The sequence below is a fragment of the Pectinophora gossypiella genome, chromosome 3, assembly GCF_024362695.1.
Source record: "Pectinophora gossypiella chromosome 3, ilPecGoss1.1, whole genome shotgun sequence".
NCBI classification, from domain to species: Eukaryota; Metazoa; Arthropoda; class Insecta; order Lepidoptera; family Gelechiidae; genus Pectinophora; species Pectinophora gossypiella.
Window position 1 is genome coordinate 1,561,196 of NC_065406.1, and position 22,614 is coordinate 1,583,809.

Sequence of the window (22,614 nt, forward strand, 5' to 3'; positions counted from 1 at the left end):
TCAAATTATCAGCTGGCTATCAAAAAATAGCAGGGAAGCGACCTAATCCTAGACTTTTTTCGGAAAAAACCGGTAACAAAATCGATCAAAGAATCGAAGCCCAAGCACAATATTGAGAAACGATGAAACCAGGCCAAAAACCATACAAAAATTAAAAATAAAACTGTTTGGACGTCAACTCAGTCGGAAGATGAAAGTGGTGTTGGTGTTGGCTTTTGGGCACGGCCGGATATCTTCATACAAAAAAAAATACCATAGCGCAAACGTACGGAATTTAGAAATTGACAGCTACTTCACCCCTCTCCTACTTCATTAAACATAGACACAAGGGCAAGCGCTGCCCGCCCGGCGTCCTAACCTTACCAAAATCCAAAATCAATCATTGCTGTATTGCAGTTTTGTAATTGTAAGTGACCGAGTGAAGTTTGCGTTGGATAAATTCCGTACTTAGCCTCTCAACTAGAAAACTGTGATATCCGTACAGTATGAGTGTAAGATAAGTAAGCGAAAAGACGCTATGTTTCACCAGTTTCCTAAAAGTGAGGTAGGAAGAACTCTAGAAGTGCAAAAGTTACAGTGTTGGTGTGATGACAATTTGCGAAGGCTTAGCATTAGGCAAGCTTCGCAAATGTTATGTGAGGGGACTACCGAGAACAATTGTGTTTGCCATGCGGATTGCACAAAGACATTTTTATTAAAATCTTTCTGTACCCAAAAGATTAGCAGTGTTATTATAAACAAAATATTAAAGGATACAGATGTCTCTAGATTAGAGAGTTTAGAGGAAAGATTTTTCATATTTAAAATAATAATAATAATAAAGCTTTATTTCAGAAACAAATACATTAAATTTAAAACAGAATTAAAAATAAAATGTTAAGTAAACTGCAGTCTTTTTTGGTAAACCTTGTCATCAAAATTTAAAGTAATCTAAATAAGGGCTACGAACCTTTCTGGTATATCTCAGTGGCGCCACCTGGCGGACGTTTCAAAACTGCGGTGCACGATAAAACCTGTGCAAATCGATAGGGGACACTTGTCTGAACAAAAAAGCTTTAATGGACCTATGCTCTAAAGTGTCACGTTTTCAAGATATCTAGTTTGAAAGTTACGAAAAGTGTCGTATGGATAAATCGATTTTACTCTTAGGTATATACAATCGTAATGTAGTGACAAAGTGATTGATTATACAAGAAATATTATTTAATATACAACATATTTATCTTATTGAAAAAATTAAATTAATAAATACTTGCAACAACATTAATGGTTTTTGCCTTTGCTAAATTATAATTATAGAAAGTACATAGGTACTTAACTGTGCATAACTTATCTAACGTTACTAATTGCAAACTGAGTTTATCAGTTTGTACATACATACATACATAAACTCACGCCCGTAATACCTAATGGGGTGGGCAGAGCCACAAGTAATCAAAGACAACTTGCAGCCACTGTTGATACGAAGTCCAAAGATGGATATGATGAACCTTATGGTTTATCAGTTTGTGTTATGTAGGATATAGGTTTCATTTACTCCTGTATGCTACTCACCTATTTCATATATTTACATTTTATGTACAATACATAAATTCTATAATAATTATAATATATTACCTATTTTATAAAATATTATTTCACTTAATAACCAGTTTCTTTGTTCTCGCCTCGGGCGTAGCTGTGTGACGTCAGGCCGGTCGATTCGCGGCGCCGGCGCAGACTGCGTGGCGCCAGTCAGATACCTATCTCGACGCGAAGCGCATGCTGCTTGAGCTTACAATTTCCTTTGTTCTCGCTACGCTGCTAGTTTTTGCTGTATCTTCTGTGCTGTTCTCTGGTGTTCGTGCTACGTTTTGCCTATCTTGCCGTTACTGTTCTCCTTCTTTCTATGTGCATTGTGTGTGTATTTGTTGTGAAATTTATCGTGTGGAGTATTATATTATACGGACTTCTACCTCGTAAGGATTATTTATTTCCAACTGCTTACCTACGCCGAGCACACACAACTGGAATAAAGCTATTTACCACATCATATTCCATACTCCTTAACTTGATTTTACTTGACACAACGACGGGATCTAATAAATACAAAATAAAGTTCTACACTTTTATAAACGCAGTGCGCTTAGTGCGGCATCATTACTCGTTAAAAAGCAGAATTCTCGAAGTTTAAGAAATCTGTGTAACAGAAACAAAATGGTGTACTTATTAACTGCCATTTTGCTTTCACGTTTAATTCCAGGAACTGCAAAAATGGAGGTCCTTTGTTTAAAGTTGCACGAATTTCTATTATTTCGACGGAACCAACAAGGATAGCGAATAGCCATACAATAAGTGTGAGTGAGATAACATCATAAAATAAATACAATAGGAAGATTGGTATATGGGATGGGCTCGGCACCAAGAAATCCCCATTCAACCCTCTGCTGCCTTTTTAGATCAAGTTATTATTTCTGATGAAGAAGAAGATTGATTGTTGAAGAAGAAGACTGATATTCATTATCCTAATAGGTACGAGTTTGTATAAAAAAAGCTTATTTGTTATAAATATAATTCGAGGGTTAAAAGGCAAATAGGTTTAAGCGAAATTTTGGGCGAAATTGACTTATATAATATATTCGGAATCAGCGATTTTTTCTGCGTCGCCTGATCTTGGTTTCAGATCAATTGGAGCTACTTTTTGGTACCTCAACCAATTAGCACTTTGGGTACATTTTTAAAAACCCGTTGTTTAACCGACAAAAAATGCACAAAATTCTGGGCGGGTGGCATATCAGTCGTATTCCAGGGTATGAGTCGATCACTTAAGCTGTTATGCCTTATCATTTTCATGATTCGAAGTCTGTTAAAGCGTTTTCGCTGACAGTGTTTTGTTATAGATAAGTTTGGTTAAATCATTTGTCCTTAGACGAAACGAAAATAGATTTGGCGCTTGAATCTTTTTGCTTTAATCCAGATTTTATAAATATTGTCGCTTCGACCGTTTTGCCTTCGACAGTTTAAAAGTAAAATTGGCAATTAAACTGTTTTGCCTTTACCAAAAATATTCATAGAATTTGACTTCAGCTATTTATGCTGCATTTTTTTATGAATTTTGTCGTATAAGATAACTATCATTTTCTTTTGAAAGGACTTAAAACGTTTTTCAAGACAAAATAGAAATAATGTTAACATTTCAGTCAACGCAATTTTGTATGAAACCTGAGTTTGTATAACCAGTTATTAATGTGTAGGCATATTACATAGTTCAGATGGCATTTTTGATGTGTTGGTATTCGTCATCCTTCTTAGCGCGGTAAAAAGTTCTTCAAAGGTCGGGGGTGACGCCGTATCTTAAGCGGTTGGTATTTGGTAGACTCCAATGTACAACAAACAAGTCAGTGGTATTACTATTGGGATTCAAAACAAGCTTAAGGTCCCGTTGCATTGAAGGCACAATGGGGTGTGTTTATACGACCTAGGTATGTTCCATACACTACTGTAAAGTAAAGTAGTCCTAAAAGCGAATTTTCACACCCCACCTGCTTTCACTGTGATGAGACATTTACGCTGCCTTTCATTGAATAAACATAAAAACTCTAAAAATGTGAAATTGTTAGACAGTCATAGCAAATAACTTTGAGGCTGAGTACCACGAGAACAAGTCATGAGCTGTAACATCTCACGACTACTCGTTTCTGGATTTCTTTTAAGTTACACACAAAAGTAAGTTATAGATACTTATTTTATCTTTCTTTTTATTTATTTTTCAATAAAGTTAATATGTGGTATATTAAACACTAATATTCCATGCACAATCACTTAGTCACTATATTCCAATTGCATATAAAAGTAAAATCGATTTGTTCATACAACACTTTTCGGAACTTTCAAGCTAAATATCTTGAAAACGTGACGCTTTAGAGCATAGGTTCATTAAAGCTTTTTTGTGCAGAAAAGTGCTCCCTATCGATATGCACAGGTTTCACCGTGCGCCATAGTTTTAAAAAGTCCACCAGGTGGCGCCACCAGGTTATATCAGCCTCCATAGTGAAATGTTCGATGCCCTTTAAAGCTATCACTACCGCCATGCCGTGCCATATCATTACCATGGCAACCCCACAATTATTTTTGCGGATGGCAATATAATTTCATAATATGTCAAATCAAGTGTCAAACTCTAAATTCTGAGGCTTTTTTGTTTTGTATGAGAGACGTCCGTCTGATGCGACTAGCATCTCTACTTGGTCTGTGGTTTTGGGAACTCAGGGAACTTATTCTATTTATTTATTTTGTGAATATGTCGTGATCGTGATATACTAGTGATTTCTGTGTATTCATTCCGTAGAATTGCAATGGGCAGTGGAATAGATTATTCAATTGCCAATCTATTAGACGGTGAATAAATAAATAAATAAAAAATGATATAAAAACGAAAATGTGTAGTTCGTGGTATTAAACAAGTGTTTATGAAGAAATTAATTAAAACGTTCTGTGCTTTCTCTCAATACATTTAAAAGGAGTGCCTTCTGTATTAATATCATTACAATAGTGCTCGTTACACCCTCGCCTTGACCCGTTGAAGGGACCTCGGAGGTTCAGCCATGGAATTCGACCAAGAAACGTCTAAGAAAAAAGTAGACAAAAGTGACTCGCCCACAGAAGGTAAAAAGTCAGATAGGAAGAGCGACGGGGAAGATCCGAAGCCCCGCATAGTTTTAACATTTCGCTCTGAAAAACCTGGAGCTAAGAGCAGCAACATGAAAATAGTTCATACTGAAGAGAAGCACGAAGAGATATCGCCCCGCCGTTCGAACAGGACTCGCGCTGCTAAATGGGACTCTGATGATGATAATGAACTATTGATATCACCTAAAAAGGAGAAAACTCAACAACTGTCAGAGAATGATGATGCTTCTGATAGCTCACATACAACTGTGAAACGATCCACGCGTCGCCAAAGTAAAGAGTTTGATAATGTCATTGCCAATGCTATAGCTAGAAAAGAGAAGTCTTACAATGAGCCACCAGCTCCAACGAGGCCTTCACGTCGTATCAAGCCTACAGCAAAAGCCCTGGCTAATGAGGAGATGAGGATAGGTCTGGAGTCACAGAACAATGCTCGTTTAGGAGTGCAGACTGAGAAACAAGAAGAAGGAGTGAGAACTAGACGGTCTGCTCGTGCTAGCCGTTACCCTGTTCAGGAAGAAACACCTCCACAAGTTGGTAAAAAAGGGAGTAAGGCCAAGGAGATGTCAGGAGATGAGGATGAAGGGGAAAACCAGAACCAAGTGATGAAGCTGAAACACTTGTGTGAACTAGGATTGAAAGCTATCAACCCTGATGCTGAAGATTCAAAAGATGAAGATGGGTAAGTAATATTTTAAAGTAGAGGCAAGAATATAATAAAAGTCACTAATCACTTTGTGATCCCTAGTTAGGCTAGGACATTACAGGCTGATCACCTGATTGTCTAAAAGTAATATGATCCGTGCTTCAGAAGGCACTTTAAGCCGTTGGTCCCGGTTACTACTTAGTGATGTAAGTACATAGAATCATGTCGGAGGCTTTTGGTGGCTCACTAATAACCCTGACACCAGGGTTGCTGAGGTTGGTAATTCACTTCATAATCCACTCGATAGAAGAAGAAGAGATAAAAAGTCATTACTTAAAATGTTTCTGCCCTTACAGTGAAGCTGAAGGAGAAGAATCAGAGGCGATTGAAATTGACGATGAAGCTGAAGATGAAGAGATTGACGATGACACAGAAGTGATTAGCAAGTTGTTGGAGGCTGACGGGGAGTCCAGTGACAGTGACGGGTGTGATGAAGACTTTATATGTGAGGGAGGCCGTCAGGGCCGGCCACGACGCTCCACAAGGTTACGTTCTTATAGTGTTAATGATAGCGACACCTCCCCGACAATGAGTGATGACGTGGGGTGAGCAACAGTTGTTCATTCTTTCAGTTCCTTTAGATTGCAATGTTGTAGACCGTTATTTTGCAGTCTTTTGCTCCTTATTCTTAGTTCTTTTCTCCCTTTCTCCAATGTCTCATTTATAATGAGGCCCTAATTATCCTCTATCTTTCTCTATCTTTTAGATGTCAGGATGGCTGTTGACAATGCAATACTTGTCCCTACCCTGAAGTACGGTAGTGAATGTAAAATAAGAATGAAAGTAGTGATAAGAGAGAGATGTGGTGTAAAAGACGATATAGTGACTAAGATTGAGAAGGGAATGTTAAGTTGGTTTAGACACAGAGCAGATGAAGGATTACAAAAGCAGTATATAAAAGCCAAGGTCGGTGGTAGGGCTGGCAGGAACCTAGAAGGACAAATTGGAGATCCTTACAAAAGGTTCAGTACGATCTACTCTAAACCGGCGTACGTGTATGAAACGATTGATGAATGTGAAGGGAGCAAGAGAAGTGTGTCAGGCATTCTATAGTCTCTGCTTACCCCAGTGGGGAATAGGCGTGAGTTTGTATCTTTCAAAAGAACCTCTCTGTTTCCACCCCTAATCCCTTTCCTTTCGTCATCTTTATTTCGTTCTGTTGGATGTGTCGCTTTCGTAACTCTGCACGCATTTAGATTTTTTCTTTATGTCTATATATTATTGGAGTACTTCGCTATTTACCAGTGTTATTAAAACGTTTGTTTATTTTTATAGCGCTCCGCGACGATCGTCCAGAAAACGAAGACCTTACTCAGTCTATTCGGAAATACTTGAGTATGTATTTAAAGCTTCATTCTTTAATCACTAAGGAATAATTGATCCGTGATACTCGTCGTCGAAACATAGTAGATTTTCACTATTTTTTATTTTTATTTGTCGCTCATAATGGGATAGTTTCCAACAAGTCAGTCCAACATGCGACGTCATAGAAAAACGTGTAATGTCGCACTAATTATCACATTCTTCTTCATTTAAAAAAAAATGATAAATAAGTTAAACAGAAAAAGGAAATTGCTTTTTGACACCTTTAGATCTGTCTTTATTTAGTAATCAGAATTTCATAATTTATCTTTAATCTAGGAAACTACCCAATTACTTTGCTCATAATAAGTCTGCTCAAAGTATAAAATCTCAAACAAAGAAAACATTTGTCAAAAAAGATACATACCAACTCTGAAGTGTTGCAACACCATCTTCTGATACTTCTTAACGTCAAACTATAATGGCCAGGGGGATTAAAATAGCCACATCGAATTCATCTAAGAAAGCAATATTGATATTTGACATTTGTTTGCATTGCGCACTTACTTTTATATGCGCAAATGTCAAATTGCAATATTGCTTTCTTAGATGGATTGATTCGATGTGGCCATTTTAACCCCCCAGGTATTTTTATAAGATCTATATCGACGTGTTTGGCAAGACGTATCGCGGGATATTTGTCCCATAGTGAAAACGAGGCTCAAATTGTACAAGGTTTTGTTATAATATACAGTGGAATAACCTTTATAATGTATTTATGAATTATACAGGAGTTCGAGACCCCAGCATAAGATAAAGAAGACCCGTTCGACTGTCGTTCAAGAGGAGAACAATACGCCGTCGGAAGATGACGTGGGGGAGGAGATTGAGTAAGTCAAAGTTCCCCCCGCCACTCCTCCTCAGACACTCCATACAAAACTCTCATTCTTACCATGTGCCGCCTTACCGCATTAGTGCGAGGGAGATAGATAGTCCGCGCGCGCACCCTTTACTCCTTAGCGACTTAAGGCCATTTAGACTAAACCTAAAAACGACCAAACACTGAAGTAACTATTCGTAGTAGACTGGGGACTAAAGTAAGACCCAGAGGGCCACTTCATACAAAAAACCTCGTTTTACACAGACACTACACATTGACGTTATAGTACACGGGCATGTGTGTCTGACGTCTGACTCACTCACTAACACTCACTCACTCACTTCACTCACCAACACTCACTCGCTCACTCACTCAATCGCTTCACTCACTCACTTCACTCTCCAACACTCACTCACTCACTTCACTCACTCACTCACTTCACTTTCGGAAACTGCGAAATACTGGGCAAGATAATAAACCACTTGTGTGACAGGGAGCCGGCGGGTGGGGAGGAGGGCTCTGAGGCGGCGTGTCCCCCGGAGGAGTCCGCCATCATCGGCACCTGCTTTTGCGAGGCGCCCAGCAAGGTGTACGCCGCGCCCACAGAGCTTGTTGGTAAGTATAGCCATTATGTATTGTGTATTGTAACGACTTCCGTGGCGCCTGTTGAACAACTAGTGCCTAAGATCTGTGAGTAAACCACCTGTAGTTAGTGTGCGGTCTTCAATGCATACTATTACTAACTACTACTAAATATTACTAACGACTTCCGTGGTCCACTGGTTGAGCATTGGTCTCACGATCCGGAGGTCCCGGGTTCCTTCTAGGTCTTCCTCTGCCAGCCCTACCATCGACCTTCGCTTTATATACCGCTTTCGTTATCCTGTTCTTAACATTCCCTTCTCTTCTGTAATGTTGCATCTACTTCTTCTAATCCTTTTATCTCTTGTTAGGATGTAGGGCTCGAATAACAGATCTCCTCGCGATCTATTGCAGCCTCTGTAGCTTGCTCCCATGACATGCCGAGCGTTTTTAACTCTCGGTCAACCGAGCGTCGCTAGGTCTGTTTGGGTCGCCCCCTTTTGCGTTTTCCACGCGCACACCAGGTCAGAGCTCGTCGGGACGGATGCTCCACAGGTCTTCTAAGGACATGGTCACTCCACCCCATTTGCGTGTGCGGATGTCAGCCTCCACAGTATTCTGCCCAGTCAATCTCCATAGTTCTGTGTTTGTAATAGTTTTAGGCCAGAAGATCTTTAATATTTGCCGTAAGCATTTATTAACAAACACCTGCGGGCCTAGCACCGTAAGCACGCGACTCTTTCTCGCCGCGACAGAGATCATCTGTCTCTCTCTATGCAGTACCGTGAGAGAGTGACGGGTGACGTATGTCGAGGCGAGAAAGAGTCGAGGCGAGAAATGTATGTAAATAATGCGTATTCTTTTGTTGATTCACCAGAGCCGGTGTTCTGCCAAGCCATCGAGCTGGTGGACGGTGTGAGGGTAGGCTGTTCTCATGGCGCGGCCAAGCAGCCTGACGGGTCGTACGCGGCGCTCATACGCGCTGGGCCCCGCGCACCCTTCCTGTTGGCCTGCACGCTGCATACCAAGCAGCTGCGCAAGCACATGTGTTGTTGCACCTGCGGACTGTTCTGTACACAAGTGAGTCTTGTGAAGGCGATAACTGACCTCATCAACTCTGGTGTCATGGTTTGAATGAACCACACTTTGTAGCCCATATGCACTATACAGGGTGTTAGTGACATCGTAACGAATACTGAATTCAGGTTATGATTCTGAGTCACTATCAAGTGGAATTTTCCCTCGCAAAATTCATGTTTTTTTATTATTATCATTATCACTTCTATATTTTTGCACAGAATGATTGTCTGAATTATCCCCCTCCGTGTTACGTTGTCAAAGCGGTGAAGGAAACCATCGTGAAGAAACCCACATTCCCGAGAAATGTATTTAAACTCAGAGGTATGTGATGGGTTGGTTTTCCCTTTGCGAGTCGGAAGGTTAAACAGGCAGTCGCTTCTGTAAAAAACCGGACCTGTCAGATCTTCAGTTTAGATAAGTGGACCCTGGAGAAACGGGATAATGCTAGGGAAATGAATCGTCATAAAATCCCGGTGGGAAATAGGCGTGAGTTTATGTATGTATGTGTGGCGGTTACCGAGCACAGCGGCCATGAGCGGCACATTCGTCATTCATCAATCGTTTCTTACGCGCACGCCGGTTACATGTCTTAAGTTTGTGTAGGGCCCTGCGCAGACGACAGACTATCCGTGACGCACTTTTTAGTCTGTGAAAATATAACCTATGGAATTATATGCAGTAACGCACACGACGCGCAAAAAGTCCGGCGCGTTACTGCATAATTATAATTGCATAGGTTATATTTTCACAGACTAAAAAGTGCGTCACGGATAGTCTGTCGTCTGCGCAGGGCCTAGTTGAATAAAATAATCTGTCAATTTCTGTCCTGAGTTTGGAAGCCGTGGTAGCCCAGTTGGTAGAACGCTTGCCTCTCACTGAGGAACCATCAGGTTATGTTATGTGTTGTTCCCAGGGCATATTCTACCAGTGCTCGTCTGGGCACCTGTTCCACGTGGAGTGCGGCGTGCCCTGCAGCGAGGGGGCCGGGGCCGGGGCCCGCGGCTGCCCGCACTGCGGCGTGCGCTCGTACGGCTGGCAGCCCGCCAACACCGCCTGCAGCCGCGTGCGCCTGCGCATGCACTGCAGCAACAAGAGGATCTTCCTGCCCGACCAGAGGGAGCAGTGGTACGCACTCGTAACAAGCTCACACAAATAAACAAAGAACAGCGTGTTACTAACCCAGACAGTCGATATTTTTTTTTTTTTTTTTTCAAAATATCAATGAGGACGATTGGAGTACTCTAATCCCTTTGTGGAGGACGCATAGCGCCAGTTAAACGATGCTCACTGTCAAAAATTACTTTTATTGGATATTCTCTGTACGGAGTTCGACACAAGAATGGTACAACTCACACACACGTTTTCTTCTCTCACACACACACCAAGTATGTGTGGGGAAACCTATTGGGGCCCTTAAGGTGTTCTACGCCTCCCGTAGCTACGGAAAGGTCCTTAGGTGTTGGCCCCGTCTTCGCGGTCTAGCCCACCGGGTAAGACCCCGTTGGGGGAGGCCCAGCGTTTGAGCCGCCTGCGTTTAGGCGCGGGCTGGACTTCGATGTTGCGCTATCATCTATTTATTTTACAGCACTCAAGCTTACCTGAGCTTCTCGACCCTGGACCCGTCCAAACTGGACCAAGGCCCGATCATCCCGGCTGACCTGCTGCCCTCTCTGCCCGACCTGAAGATCCTCTGCGAGAAGCCCGACATAGAAGATGACCCCGTCGACGCCGCGCAGGCCCTCTACGATGCTATAGTTGCCAAGGCGCCTATTGAACAATTAGTGCCTAAGATCTGTGAGTAAACCACCTGTAGTTAGTGTGCGGTCTTCAATGCATACTATTTTTTTTATTATTTTTTTGACTTATTGTAGATTTGCCGCAGATGGCATTAACTACTTGGCCGGACAAATGGGAGCGTTGAAGGCTCTCACTCGGTACAACGTTTAAGACAACAGGCCTGAGGGTGCCCAGTTGGGCGCGAACCTCGGCTCATGGCGTCGTCCGAGAGGAAAAATATTTGAAAGAATTAATCGACCCTGGAGGGTCATACATACTACTACTAAATATTACTAACTACCTCCGTGGTCCAGTGGTATGAGCGTTGGGCACACGATCCGGCAGTCCCGGGTTCAAATCCCGGTAGGGACATATCACAAAAATCACTTTGTGGTCCCTAGTTTGGTTAGGACATTACAAGCTGATCACCTGATTGTCCGAAAGATGATCCGTGCTTCGGAAGGCACGTTAGGCCGTTGGTCCCGGTAACTACTTACTTACATCAGTAAGTAGCCACGAGCCATGTCAGGGGCCTTTGGCAGCTTAATAGTAACCCTGACACCAGGGTTGATAAGGTTACTCCACCTCACAACCCTCACGATAAAAGAAGAAGAATTCACACTACTTAATACCAAAAATGGGAAAGTGTCTGTCTGTTTGTTTGACTGTCTAAGACTGATATTAGGCAGCTAAACTACTCAATTGTATATCAATATTTTATGTTTATTTTTATTTTTTTAAAGAACGTCTAGGGCCCTGTGCCGAGGTTTTTCTTGCAGCTTCTTTTCCCCGGCTATACAGGTTTTTTAGGCGGATGAGACGTTCGTTATGTAAAAATTGACGATTCAAAGTGTAACTATGTTACCTACTGAATAAAGATATTTTTGAATTTGAATTTGTCCGTCTTACACGGTAAAACTTTATTTAGTAATCAGAATTTCCTAGTTTATCTTGAACCCAGTACACGAGCCAATTGTGTGCGATGCATAACGTTAGCTTCGCCCGTGCAGTGTCGTGCGCGAGCCTCAACACGGCGCTGGCGGGCGGCACGTGCGCGCTGGCGGCGGCCCGCGGCGGGCGCGCGGCCGCGCTGCACGTGCTGCGGGCGGCCGGCGCCGACCTGGACGCGCCCGCCGCCGGCAGGACGCCGCTCATGGCCGCCGTGCTCGGTAAGCGCCACGCACACGGTCACGAGCATTAATATCTATACACTTTGGTACCATGTCACATTAACTTTTTTGACAAATTGAACTGTAAGTTTCACTAAATGTCAAGTATGTTAGTGCGACAGAGTCCTTAAGTGGGTACATTATATTGCTCATGACTGTACATACATACATAAAACTCACGCCTATTTCCACCAGGATAAGCAGACTATCGAATTCCACTTGCTTCGTTGACACACTTCCCTTGCTCCCTCCACATTCCCCAGAAATCAGAATCATTTATTCAACGTAATCATCATGGATAAACTTGTTGAAGGTCAATGTAACATTTTTGAATCTACGTTATTTCGCAAGGTGTTATGGCTGAGGAGAAGAAATGACAAGAAACTGCAACAGTAACATCAATCGTTACATACACGCACGCCGGTTACATGTCCTGTTTGAAAGCTGTGGTAGCCCAGTTGGTAGAACGCTTGCCTCTCACTTCGAGGTCGCAGGTTTGAATCCCAGCACAGGCCTAAACCAATGATTGTCGAATTTGTTTTCGAATTCATGTTTGGATCATAAATGATAATCACGTGCTCAGCGGTGAATTAAAACATCGTGAGGAAACCCACATTCCCGAGAAATGCATTTTCGGAGGTATATGACCTAACCTGTATTGGGCTGGTTTTCCCTTCGCGGGTTGGAAGCTCAGACAGGCAGTCGCTTCTGTAAAAAACCGGACCTGTCAAATCTTCAGGTTAGGTAAGCGGACCCTGTAAAAACAGGATAATGATGGTGATGACAAGTCCTAAGTTTTTGTTTTTGTGTAATAAAGAATTATTGTTTGATTGATAGAACCTCCTTTCTTGAAGTCGGTAAATAAAGCTAACGATTTCATTACAGCATTACTAGACAAATCGGAAACGAAAAGTGTCAACAAATCGAAATGCAATGGCGAAAAAGAGACAGAGGATATGGAAGAAGACGAGAGTAAAGAAGACGCCACTGTTGACAAAGACGCCACAGTCGATAGAGAAGACAGGACTGGGAAGGAAGACGGAGTAGAAAAGGACGACAACAAGGAGGGAGATGAGAGCGAGCAGGACAGAGCTAGTGACGAGGATTTGTTGAAAGTTATTAGATACCTGGTGGCTGCTGGCTGTGACGTCAATATTCCTGTAAGAAATCCCTTTTTTCCATAGATTACTTGTTTTTTTTAAGACAACAGGCCTGAGGGTGCCCAGTTGGGCGCGAACCTCGGCTCAGGGCGTCGTCTGAGAGGAAAAATATTTGAAAGAATTAATCGACCCTGGTGGGTCGATAGCGATAAGCGCTGAATGAGGGAAATCGTCGCCCACGCCGGCGGGGTCGGTATCGGGGTCCTGAAGTGTTTGGTGTCGCGAGCTGATTGGCTGCCAGTGATTGGCTGCCAGTGATTGGCTGCCATAGATTACTTGATAACTTAGTCAAATGTATATTTTCTTGGCTGGATTCAGCAATGGGATTGGGCCGGATATGTTTGTCGCATGCACCCTGTGCGGTGGGCACGGATCGTCGGGTACAAGCGTCGTGGTAGACCTCGAAAGAGATGGCGTGACGACTTGGACGCTTGCCGGAGGGACTGGCCGGAGTACGCACGGGACCGCGAAAAATGGAAAGAGGAAGGGGAGGCCTTTGCCCAGCAGTGGGATCTTGTAGGCTAGATTAGATTTAGGATTCAACTTTGCTTGGCTGGCAAATAGTTATAGACACGCTCGCCGCTTGTTATTTTGTTATTGATAAGGCGGTTGTTTTCTTTACGTCGCGTCGTTGTGTGGTATGTTATGCCGTTCCGTTTGTACGGTCAGGGGCCAGACGGTATGACAGCTCTGCATATGGCGGCGCAGCATGGTGGCGCGGCCGTGTGTGGTATACTGCTGAGTAGTGGCTCAGCGCAGGTGGACCCGCGGGACCAGGGCGGGTGGACCCCTCTCGTGTGGGCCGCGGAGAACTCGCACCACGACACCGTCAGGTTGGTACGACTCTATATACTGGGTGTTAGTGACATAGGAACGAAAACTTTGACGGATGATGAGTTGAACAAGTGAAATTTTCCGTCGCAAAAGTATGGAACTGAAAATAATTAGAAATTCTAAAATGTTCATGAATTTGTCGACAGGAAATTCCACTTGATATCAACTCGGAATCATGGTGTGAATCATCCCCCTCAGTATTCGTTTGTATGGCTACCTGTACGTAATTGTATGGGGTGTAAGTGACATCTCTTTTAGACATAAGTCCACCTTTTGTACCTATTTTTGTGTCTTATTGTCATTGATTTTGTAGCGGACCCAACTAGTTGGCCACCTAGTTCCGCTCACATGCAACAGATGGCGCCACATTCAATAATGCAGTCTTCAAGCGGTCGTGAAACGCGGTATCGAAGTTTACACGGCAAGACGCACATATACAACTTCCAACACAACACTGTTGGATCGTCGATCCCTAGTCACACTACCAACTTGTGGCTAGCGGGGTACTATGCTCAGTTCGGTACCCCGAAAACATCCTTTGGCGGCAGCACACCCTCGCCGCCAAAATTTAATAATGTCAATAAAGAGTTTAATAAGAATTTGATTTTTACAATTTACAATACAATACAAATACACTTTATTACACTTTGTTTTGTGTATTCCTGTATTTCTTTTTATTCTTTTTAATTTTTTTTATTCCATTTCATCTCATTTTATCAGCTGTTTTTAATTAAGTATAAGTCTTATGTATTCGCTCTTATTATAATGTAAAATTTTATTTTTCATACTTTCTAATTGGCCAACAAGAATTTAAGCTATGTAATGATATAAATTATGTTAGCTGTAAAGTATGCAATAAAATAAAATAAAATTATTGCACGAAAATAAAAATAAATTATAAAAAGGTATAGGTTTAGGTTTTTTAAAAGGTATAGTTTTGTCTATAAGGCTATGAGGCGACTAAATTGTGTGGTACCGGCGCTAGGTTGCTGCTGGCCAACGGCGCGGACGCGGCGGCGTGCGACAGCGAGGGCAACAGCGTGCTGCACTGGTGCGCGCTGGCCGGCGCCGCGCGCTCGCTGCAGCTGCTGCTGGACGCCGCGCCCGCCGCGCTGCACGCGCTCAACGCGCACACCGACACGCCGCTGTACGTATGCCGCCCTCCGGCCTGGCCAACATCATCATCATCATCAGCCCATTAACGTCCCCACTGCTGGGGCACGGGCCTTCCCTATGGATGGATAGGGATATCGGGCCTTAAACCATCACGCGGGCCCAGTGCGGATTGATGGTTATTAACGACTGCTAATGCAGCCGGGACCAACGGCTTAACGTGCCTTCCGAAGCACGGAGGAGCTCGAGATGAAAACTTTTTTTTTTGTGGTCACCCATCCTATGACCGGCCTTTGGGAAAGTTGTTAACCGACGAACCGCTGCGCCACCGAGCTCCTCTGGCTGACCAACTATGTAGTAAGAAAGAAACAATTATTGGTCCCGGACACCACAGACGCAGACACACAGGTACTTAATATAAGTAAAATAAGTAGTAGGGAAATATATAGTAAGTAAGTATGTAGTAAGTATAAAGTAAGTAAATATGTAGTAAGAAGTATAAAGTAAGCAAGTATGTAGTAAGAAGTATAAAGTAAGCAAGTATGTAGTAAGAAGTATGAAGTAAGCAAGTATGTAGTAAGAAGTATGAAGTAAGCAAGTATGTAGTAAGAAGTATAAAGTAAGCAAGTATGTAGTAAGAAGTATGAAGTAAGCAAGTATGTAGTAAGAAGTATGAAGTAAGCAAGTATGTAGTAAGAAGTATAAAGTAAGCAAGTATGTAGTAAGAAGTATGAAGTAAGCAAGTATGTAGTAAGAAGTATGAAGTAAGCAAGTATGTAGTAAGTATAAAGTAAGTAAATATGTAGTAAGAAGTATAAAGTAAGCAAGTATGTAGTAAGAAGTATAAAGTAAGCAAGTATGTAGTAAGAAGTATGAAGTAAGCAAGTATGTAGTAAGAAGTATAAAGTAAGCAAGTATGTAGTAAGAAGTATGAAGTAAGCAAGTATGTAGTAAGTAAGTATGTAGTATGTAATTATGCTTAAGTAAATATGTAGTAAGCTTGTATGCAGTATGTAGTAAGCAAGGTTCGATCATTCAACTCACAACCGGTGATATGCAGTTCCCGGGAACGTTACCAAAGTGGGAATGTTTCCGTTGTAAAAACTATAGTAAGGACACTGCCTGTTTTGTTTCAAATTGTTCTTTATTGTACTCTGATCCTGTTTACTTAAAGGAAAAAATAAGAAAACATTACAGACAAACAATTATATTAGTACATAAGGCGGACTTATTGCTAAGGTAGAAATTTCTGTAAAAGCAGGACAGACGGACGGTGCAAAATTGCCTTACGCGTACAGTATAATAACGCGTTTAGGATGCTGTTGGGGCTGCCGAGATCATTAGAAAAAAAACTGCCTCTTCACTGCACCGGGTCCGGACTAGCTCCAACAGTCTCAAACGTGGTCGCGGACAGAATTGACTGTCCCATTGTGAGGCATTGGATTGACATCCATGTCTCACACTAGGCTTTGTGTCGAGTTCATTTAATATGTGCTTACTAACATAGTATAAGTCCCTTACTAACCAATATGGATGTACAAATGTCCGAAATAAAGTTTTTATTTTTATTATTATTAAAATAAATTGAATTAGATAAATAAATGTACTTACATAATACGTCCTTTTATTCATATCTTTTTGTTTACAGGCACGTGGCCGCTCGGCAGGGCCACTACGCGTGCGTCGTTATTCTACTGGCGAGAGGAGCTAAGGTAGGTGACGCCACGTTAATATATATAACTAGCTTTTTCGTGGCGTGTTATAAAAGAGAGATCTTTGTGTGCGTGGGAGTGCATATCAACTCGCGTTTAATATTTTTTATCTCATCAATTAGTGAAGGGAGTCCAGCGAGTTGCTCTTTAAGACCTCGGATTTCCATCAGTATCGTATCTAAGGAGGAAGAAGCGGTGCTAGTGGTCGGCGTAGGTGTCAGTGGCGGTCCCAGCGATGGTGATGGTGCCGGGGACGTAATTTTGCACTGGGGACATTTCCACTGGGATCTTCTATCCGATCCTAGTTTGCGGTAACCTGCCTCCGTAATTTGAGCACAGCCAAAATCGAGGTGCCTCTTACACGCACTACACTGCACACCATCATTAAAGGCTACCTTACAAGAAGCGCACTGCATAATTTCTTTTAATTTATATTTTCAAACAAAAAAGGTTGTTAACCACGGGGTATAGTGTGCACCACCGATATACGCGTGTTTCCGATGCAAGTGCTCATAGCGGACTGAAGCAGTGTTCTCCGATCTTTGATCTTCTTTTTAGATTATGTTGCTAAATGTTGTCAAATTGTGTTAGTAAATGTATATGTGTGTCGTTTGTCCGAAAATAAACTTATTTTTAATACAGGGTGTAAGTGACATCGTAAAAATACTGCGAGGGATAATTCTGAGTTAATATCAAGTGGAATTTCCATCGCAAAAGTGGAGAGTTGAAAATAATAAAAAAAAAATACAAGAATTTTGTGACGGAAAATTCCACTTGATATAAAATCGGAATCATGGCCTGAATCATCCCCCTCAGTATTCGTTACAATGTCACTAACACCCTATCTACTTGTACTTGTATAGGGTGTAAGTAACAACGTAACAATTACTGAGGGGGATGATTCAGCTCATTATTCTGAGTTAATATCAAGTGGAATTTTCCATCGCAAAAGTATAGAATAGACAGTAATAAAAAAATAACAAAAAAAAAACATGAATTTTGCTTGAGAAAATTCTACTTAATATCAACTCAGAATCATGGTCTGAATCATCCCCCTCAGTATTCGTTACGATGTCACTAACACCCTGTATTTGTATATCGTTTCCATATCTCGGGCCTATGGAGTCCTGGACTTTTGGAAGGCGTGTGTGGGGCCGTAGTCAACACGTGGAGGCCCCTTATAATCCAAGGAGTGCACCCAGAGACAATCCCCGGTCCGCGTGGGACTTGCATATTTATTATTGAGGATTTTTTGTTTTTTTTTTTTTTCAGACGGACGTAGAGAACTCAGCGGGGGAGTTGCCAGTGGACGTGTGCTCCGGCCAGTGCCGCGCCACCGTGTCGCTGCACATGCAGATGACGGCCGCGCTCGGGGACAAAGTGTCACATAAGCTGCTCTCTAGGTAACAATATCATCATCAGCCCATTAACGTCCCTACTGCTGGGGCACGGGCCTTCCCTATGGATGGATAGGGAGATCGGGCATTAACCACCACGCGGGCCCAGTGCGGATTGGTGGTTATTAACGACTGCTAATGCAGCCGGGACCAACGACTTAACGTGCCTTCCGAAGCACGGAGGAGCTCGAGATGTAAACTTTTTTTTTGTGGTCGCCCATCCTATGACCGGCCTTTGCGAAAGTTGCTTAACTTCAACAATCGCAGACCGTGCGCGTTTACCGCTGCGCCACTGAGCTCCTCTAAGGTAACAATATAATATTTTTTTTAAAATCATTTCATTTACTTACGCCCTGTAAACCTACCTGGGTCCTACCGGCTAAGAGGAAGCCGATGCAGATTGTAGCAAATCGAACATCGATTTGATTTTGTCGTACCGCATAAGCATCCAAGATGGCGATCCCCGATTCGTGACGTCACATGAAGTTCGGCAAGCCGATTGAACGAATGATTTCAGTACTTTTGACACTAAATCGGTACCGGCTCTGGTTAGAATGACAGAATGAGGTATGTAGACGCAAAATTCATGATAGTTTTTTTAATGATTTCCAATTTTATACGTTTCAAAAATACGTTGGAAAATTCCACTTGAAATTAACTTAGGATAATAAACTGAATCATCCCCTCAGTATTCGTTACGGTGTCACTTACACCCCGTACAAGTACATACAGGTAGCCATACAACTAGGTATGGGTGTTAATGACACCGTAACGAATACTGAAGGGGGTTGATTCAGACCATAATTCTGAGTTGATATCAAGTGGAATTTTCCGTTGCGAAATTCATGAATTAAAATTTTTAGTGTTTTTTTTATTTATTTTTTAATTTCCGTACCTTTGCGACGGAAAATTCCATTTGATATCAACCTTGAATCACGATCTGAATCATCCCTCAAAGTTTTCGTTACGATGTCACTAACACCCTGTATGTTTTATTCATCATCATCATCTCTCTAGTATTATCCCATTTTTCACATGGTCCGCTAACCTAACCTGAGGAATTGACAGGTCCGGTTTTGTACAGAAGCGACTGCCTGTCTTATCTTATACTAACAAATTGTGTTGCTCTATGTTGTGTTATTTTCGAGGTTCAATCTTTACCATTGGACTACAAAATTATATTTTAATGTTAAGTATTTTCTCTTGAACCTTGACGTTGCGTTGGCGGAATCATCGTTTCTGAACGATGCAACTACAAACAAGAAGATAGCCAGATAACCAGCCCGATACGTTGTACAGTCATGAGCAATATAATGTACCCACTTTAGGACTCTGTCGCACTAACATACTTGACATTTAGTGAGTCTTACAGTTCAATTTGTCAAAAAAGTTAATGTGACATGGTACCGAAGTGTATACATATTAATGCTCGTGACCGTATGTTTTATTCAACAGTGACATATCAAAAGGCCGCGAGGCCTACCCGATACCGTGCATCAACGAGGTGGACGACGCCCCTCTACCGGATAACTTCACATATGTCACGAGACACGTGCTGCCGGAACATATACAAGTCGACCATACCATACAGAGCCTGCAGGTCAGTATTCAAACTAACTTTTTGTTATCGTGTTTGTTGTGAGGTGCCCGGACTGTGACAACAAGAATAGGGTAGTTTCCAAGTAAATAGTCAAATCAGTTAATTTTATTAAACATCCAGTGATTTATTGTAGATTTGCCGCAGATGGCATTAACTACTTGGCCGGTCAAAAAGGGAGCGCTGAAGGCTCTCACCCGGTACAACGTTTAAGACAACAGGCCTGAGGGCGTCGTCTGAGAAGAAAAATATTTGAAATGAGAGGAAAAATATTTGAAATATTAAACGTCAAAACACGAAATTACTATGGAATTTGTATGAAAAAGCACACTGTAACGTCATAGAAAAAGTGACAAAATGTCACACTTATTAATACATTTTTCTTTATTCATAAGTAAGTTAAATAAAAAAATAAAACGTTGTTAGTCACCTTTAGATCTGTCTTTATTTAGTAATCAGAATTTTATAATTTATCTTTCACCTAGGTAACTACTCAATTCTCGCCTCCTTATCGTGTGGGTTGTTAGGTGGATTACCAACCTCATCAACCCTGGTGTCAGGGTTATTATCGAGCCGCCAAAGCCCCCTAACATGCCTCGTATAACGACTACGTACTTATATCAGTAAGTAATAAAGTTCTGAAGCACAGGTCATTTTACTTTCGGATATTTAAGTGATCAGCCTGTAATGTTCTAACCAAAGTAGGGATAACAAAGTGATTTTTGTGATATGTCCCCATGTCAAAGATAAATTATAAAATGCTCATCTAGAAACAAAAGCCAGTCTAAGATGATCAAAAAACAATCTCATTTTACTTTTCGACTTATTTTCGAATTATATTTATGAATTTATTTGACCGATTTTATTGGTGATGTCACAGGACAGTATTTCCATACAAATTTCAAAGAAAACTTTCGTTTTGAAGTTTCGTAAAAAGTATCTAATTTGACTAGGTTGTCAAGTACTATTAGCTTTGTATAGGACAAAGCGGTTTATTGCATAAGCAGAACATAATCTTTCATAATTCGTAATTCATTTATTTGCAAAAAAATGGTACAGCTTGCAGTTGGTCAGCATTTAACATTTGGCCTTTTCTCTCATTCTGATTGTGACTCCATGTATTTATTTTCTTCCAGGGCTGTTCATGCGACGATGAGGAGTGCGGGCTCTCATCCTGTTCGTGCAGCGTGCTGAGTGTTAAGAAGTGGTGGGCCCGCGGCCGGCTGATCCAGAGCTTCCCCTACCACGACCCGCCCATGCTGTTCGAGTGCAACCAGACATGCAGCTGCCATGCAGTAAGTATAAAATATACTGTACCATGCTGTGAGTATATCCTGTACCATGCTGTGAGTATATCCTGTACCATGCTGTGAGTATATCCTGTACCATGTTGAGAGTATATCCATAGCATAGCCTCAAGTGTCCAGAATACAACTTACAGTCCCATGACGAATACCTTATATAATTAGCTTTAAAAGGTGCTTTTCTTCTTTCTTATCTTTGATTTGCTATCACAGTGAAAGGACTTGCCAACCCGCATATGGTACCTTCAACACTTTAATAGTCACTTATTTGTTGCAGAAAAAATGCTCAAACAGCGTGATAACCCGCCTCACTGCGCAAGGCTCGGTGTTCACCCGGGCGGTGGTGTTCCGTGTGGGCGGCGCGCGCGGCTGGGGCGTGCGCGCGGCGGGCGGCGTGGCGCGCGGGGCGCCCGTGGCCGCCTACGTGGGGGAGCTGCTGGCCGTCGGCGCCGCCGACACGAGGCCCGCCGACCAGTACATGTTCGCGCTCGACGTCAAGCCCGACTTGCTCGAGGTTAGCATACGTACTGATAAACTGCTGGACCACAGTCCAGGTGATGCCGAGAACGTGGTACAGTGAAGTTTATACATATAAGAGCACGCTTATTTCCCGTTGGGTTAGGAGGAGCACAAAATTTCACTTATTACGATCCTGACACACGCACTTTGTGCACGTTTGATTAGGAGAATTGCCCATGCTTCCTTTTTATATTTATTTTTATATAATCTCAATGCATTTTGACGTTGAGTTGACTGTAACGTTTCTACCCCACAGCAATGCTCGGACAAGACCCAATTGTGCGTGGACGCGGCGATGTACGGCGGCGCGGCGCGGTTTATGAACCATAGCTGCCGGCCCAACCTGGCGCCCGTGCGCGTGTTCACACACACTAGGGACCTGCGCCTGCCCATCGTCACGCTGTTCGCGGCTAGAGACATCGCGGCCGGCGAGGAACTCACGTAAGTTAACATAAACTTTAACACCACAATCCATCCGACATGGATTTCTGCCAAAAAACCGATAAAGTAATGAATTTTTCTTTTTTTAACAGGTTTGACTACGGAGACAAGTTCTGGTCTGTGAAATCGAAGTGGATGCGGTGTGAGTGTGGGACGCTAGACTGCCGGTATCCCGCCAAAACGGACGAGACTGAAGCGTCATAATGTGATACATAACATTTTATCCTTCATTTTAATTAATTATAATCAATCATTTACTATTTAATCATACGCCATTTTAATATTATGTATCTATTGTAAAATAATAATGACAAGTGAAATGTAATTCGTAATCTCTACAATATACCTATTAAAATTTTATGACAATTGGGAGG

The 22,614-nt window shown here is 42.2% G+C and overlaps 1 protein-coding gene across 2 annotated transcripts; it reads left to right on the plus strand.

The window, feature by feature from the left end:
• The first annotated feature begins 4,225 nt into the window (after positions 1–4,225).
• Positions 4,226–22,609, plus strand: LOC126382205 (histone-lysine N-methyltransferase EHMT1). Of its 2 annotated transcripts, none has more exons than XM_050031974.1 (19): positions 4,226–5,350; positions 5,671–5,919; positions 6,650–6,709; positions 7,468–7,566; positions 8,050–8,171; positions 9,016–9,218; positions 10,132–10,343; positions 10,804–11,012; positions 12,005–12,163; positions 13,049–13,323; positions 13,993–14,156; positions 15,143–15,304; positions 16,919–16,982; positions 18,255–18,385; positions 19,835–19,979; positions 21,113–21,271; positions 21,558–21,794; positions 22,056–22,240; positions 22,333–22,609. In XM_050031974.1, the coding sequence occupies exons 1-19, from the start codon at positions 4,584–4,586 to the stop codon at positions 22,442–22,444; spliced, it is 3,714 nt and encodes a 1,237-aa protein (XP_049887931.1). In that variant the 5' UTR covers positions 4,226–4,583; the 3' UTR covers positions 22,445–22,609. The 2 variants fall into 2 exon arrangements, with proteins under 2 accessions (XP_049887931.1, XP_049887933.1); XM_050031976.1 differs by having other exon boundaries at positions 4,227–5,350; positions 5,671–5,859.
• Positions 22,610–22,614: the final 5 nt, after the last annotated feature.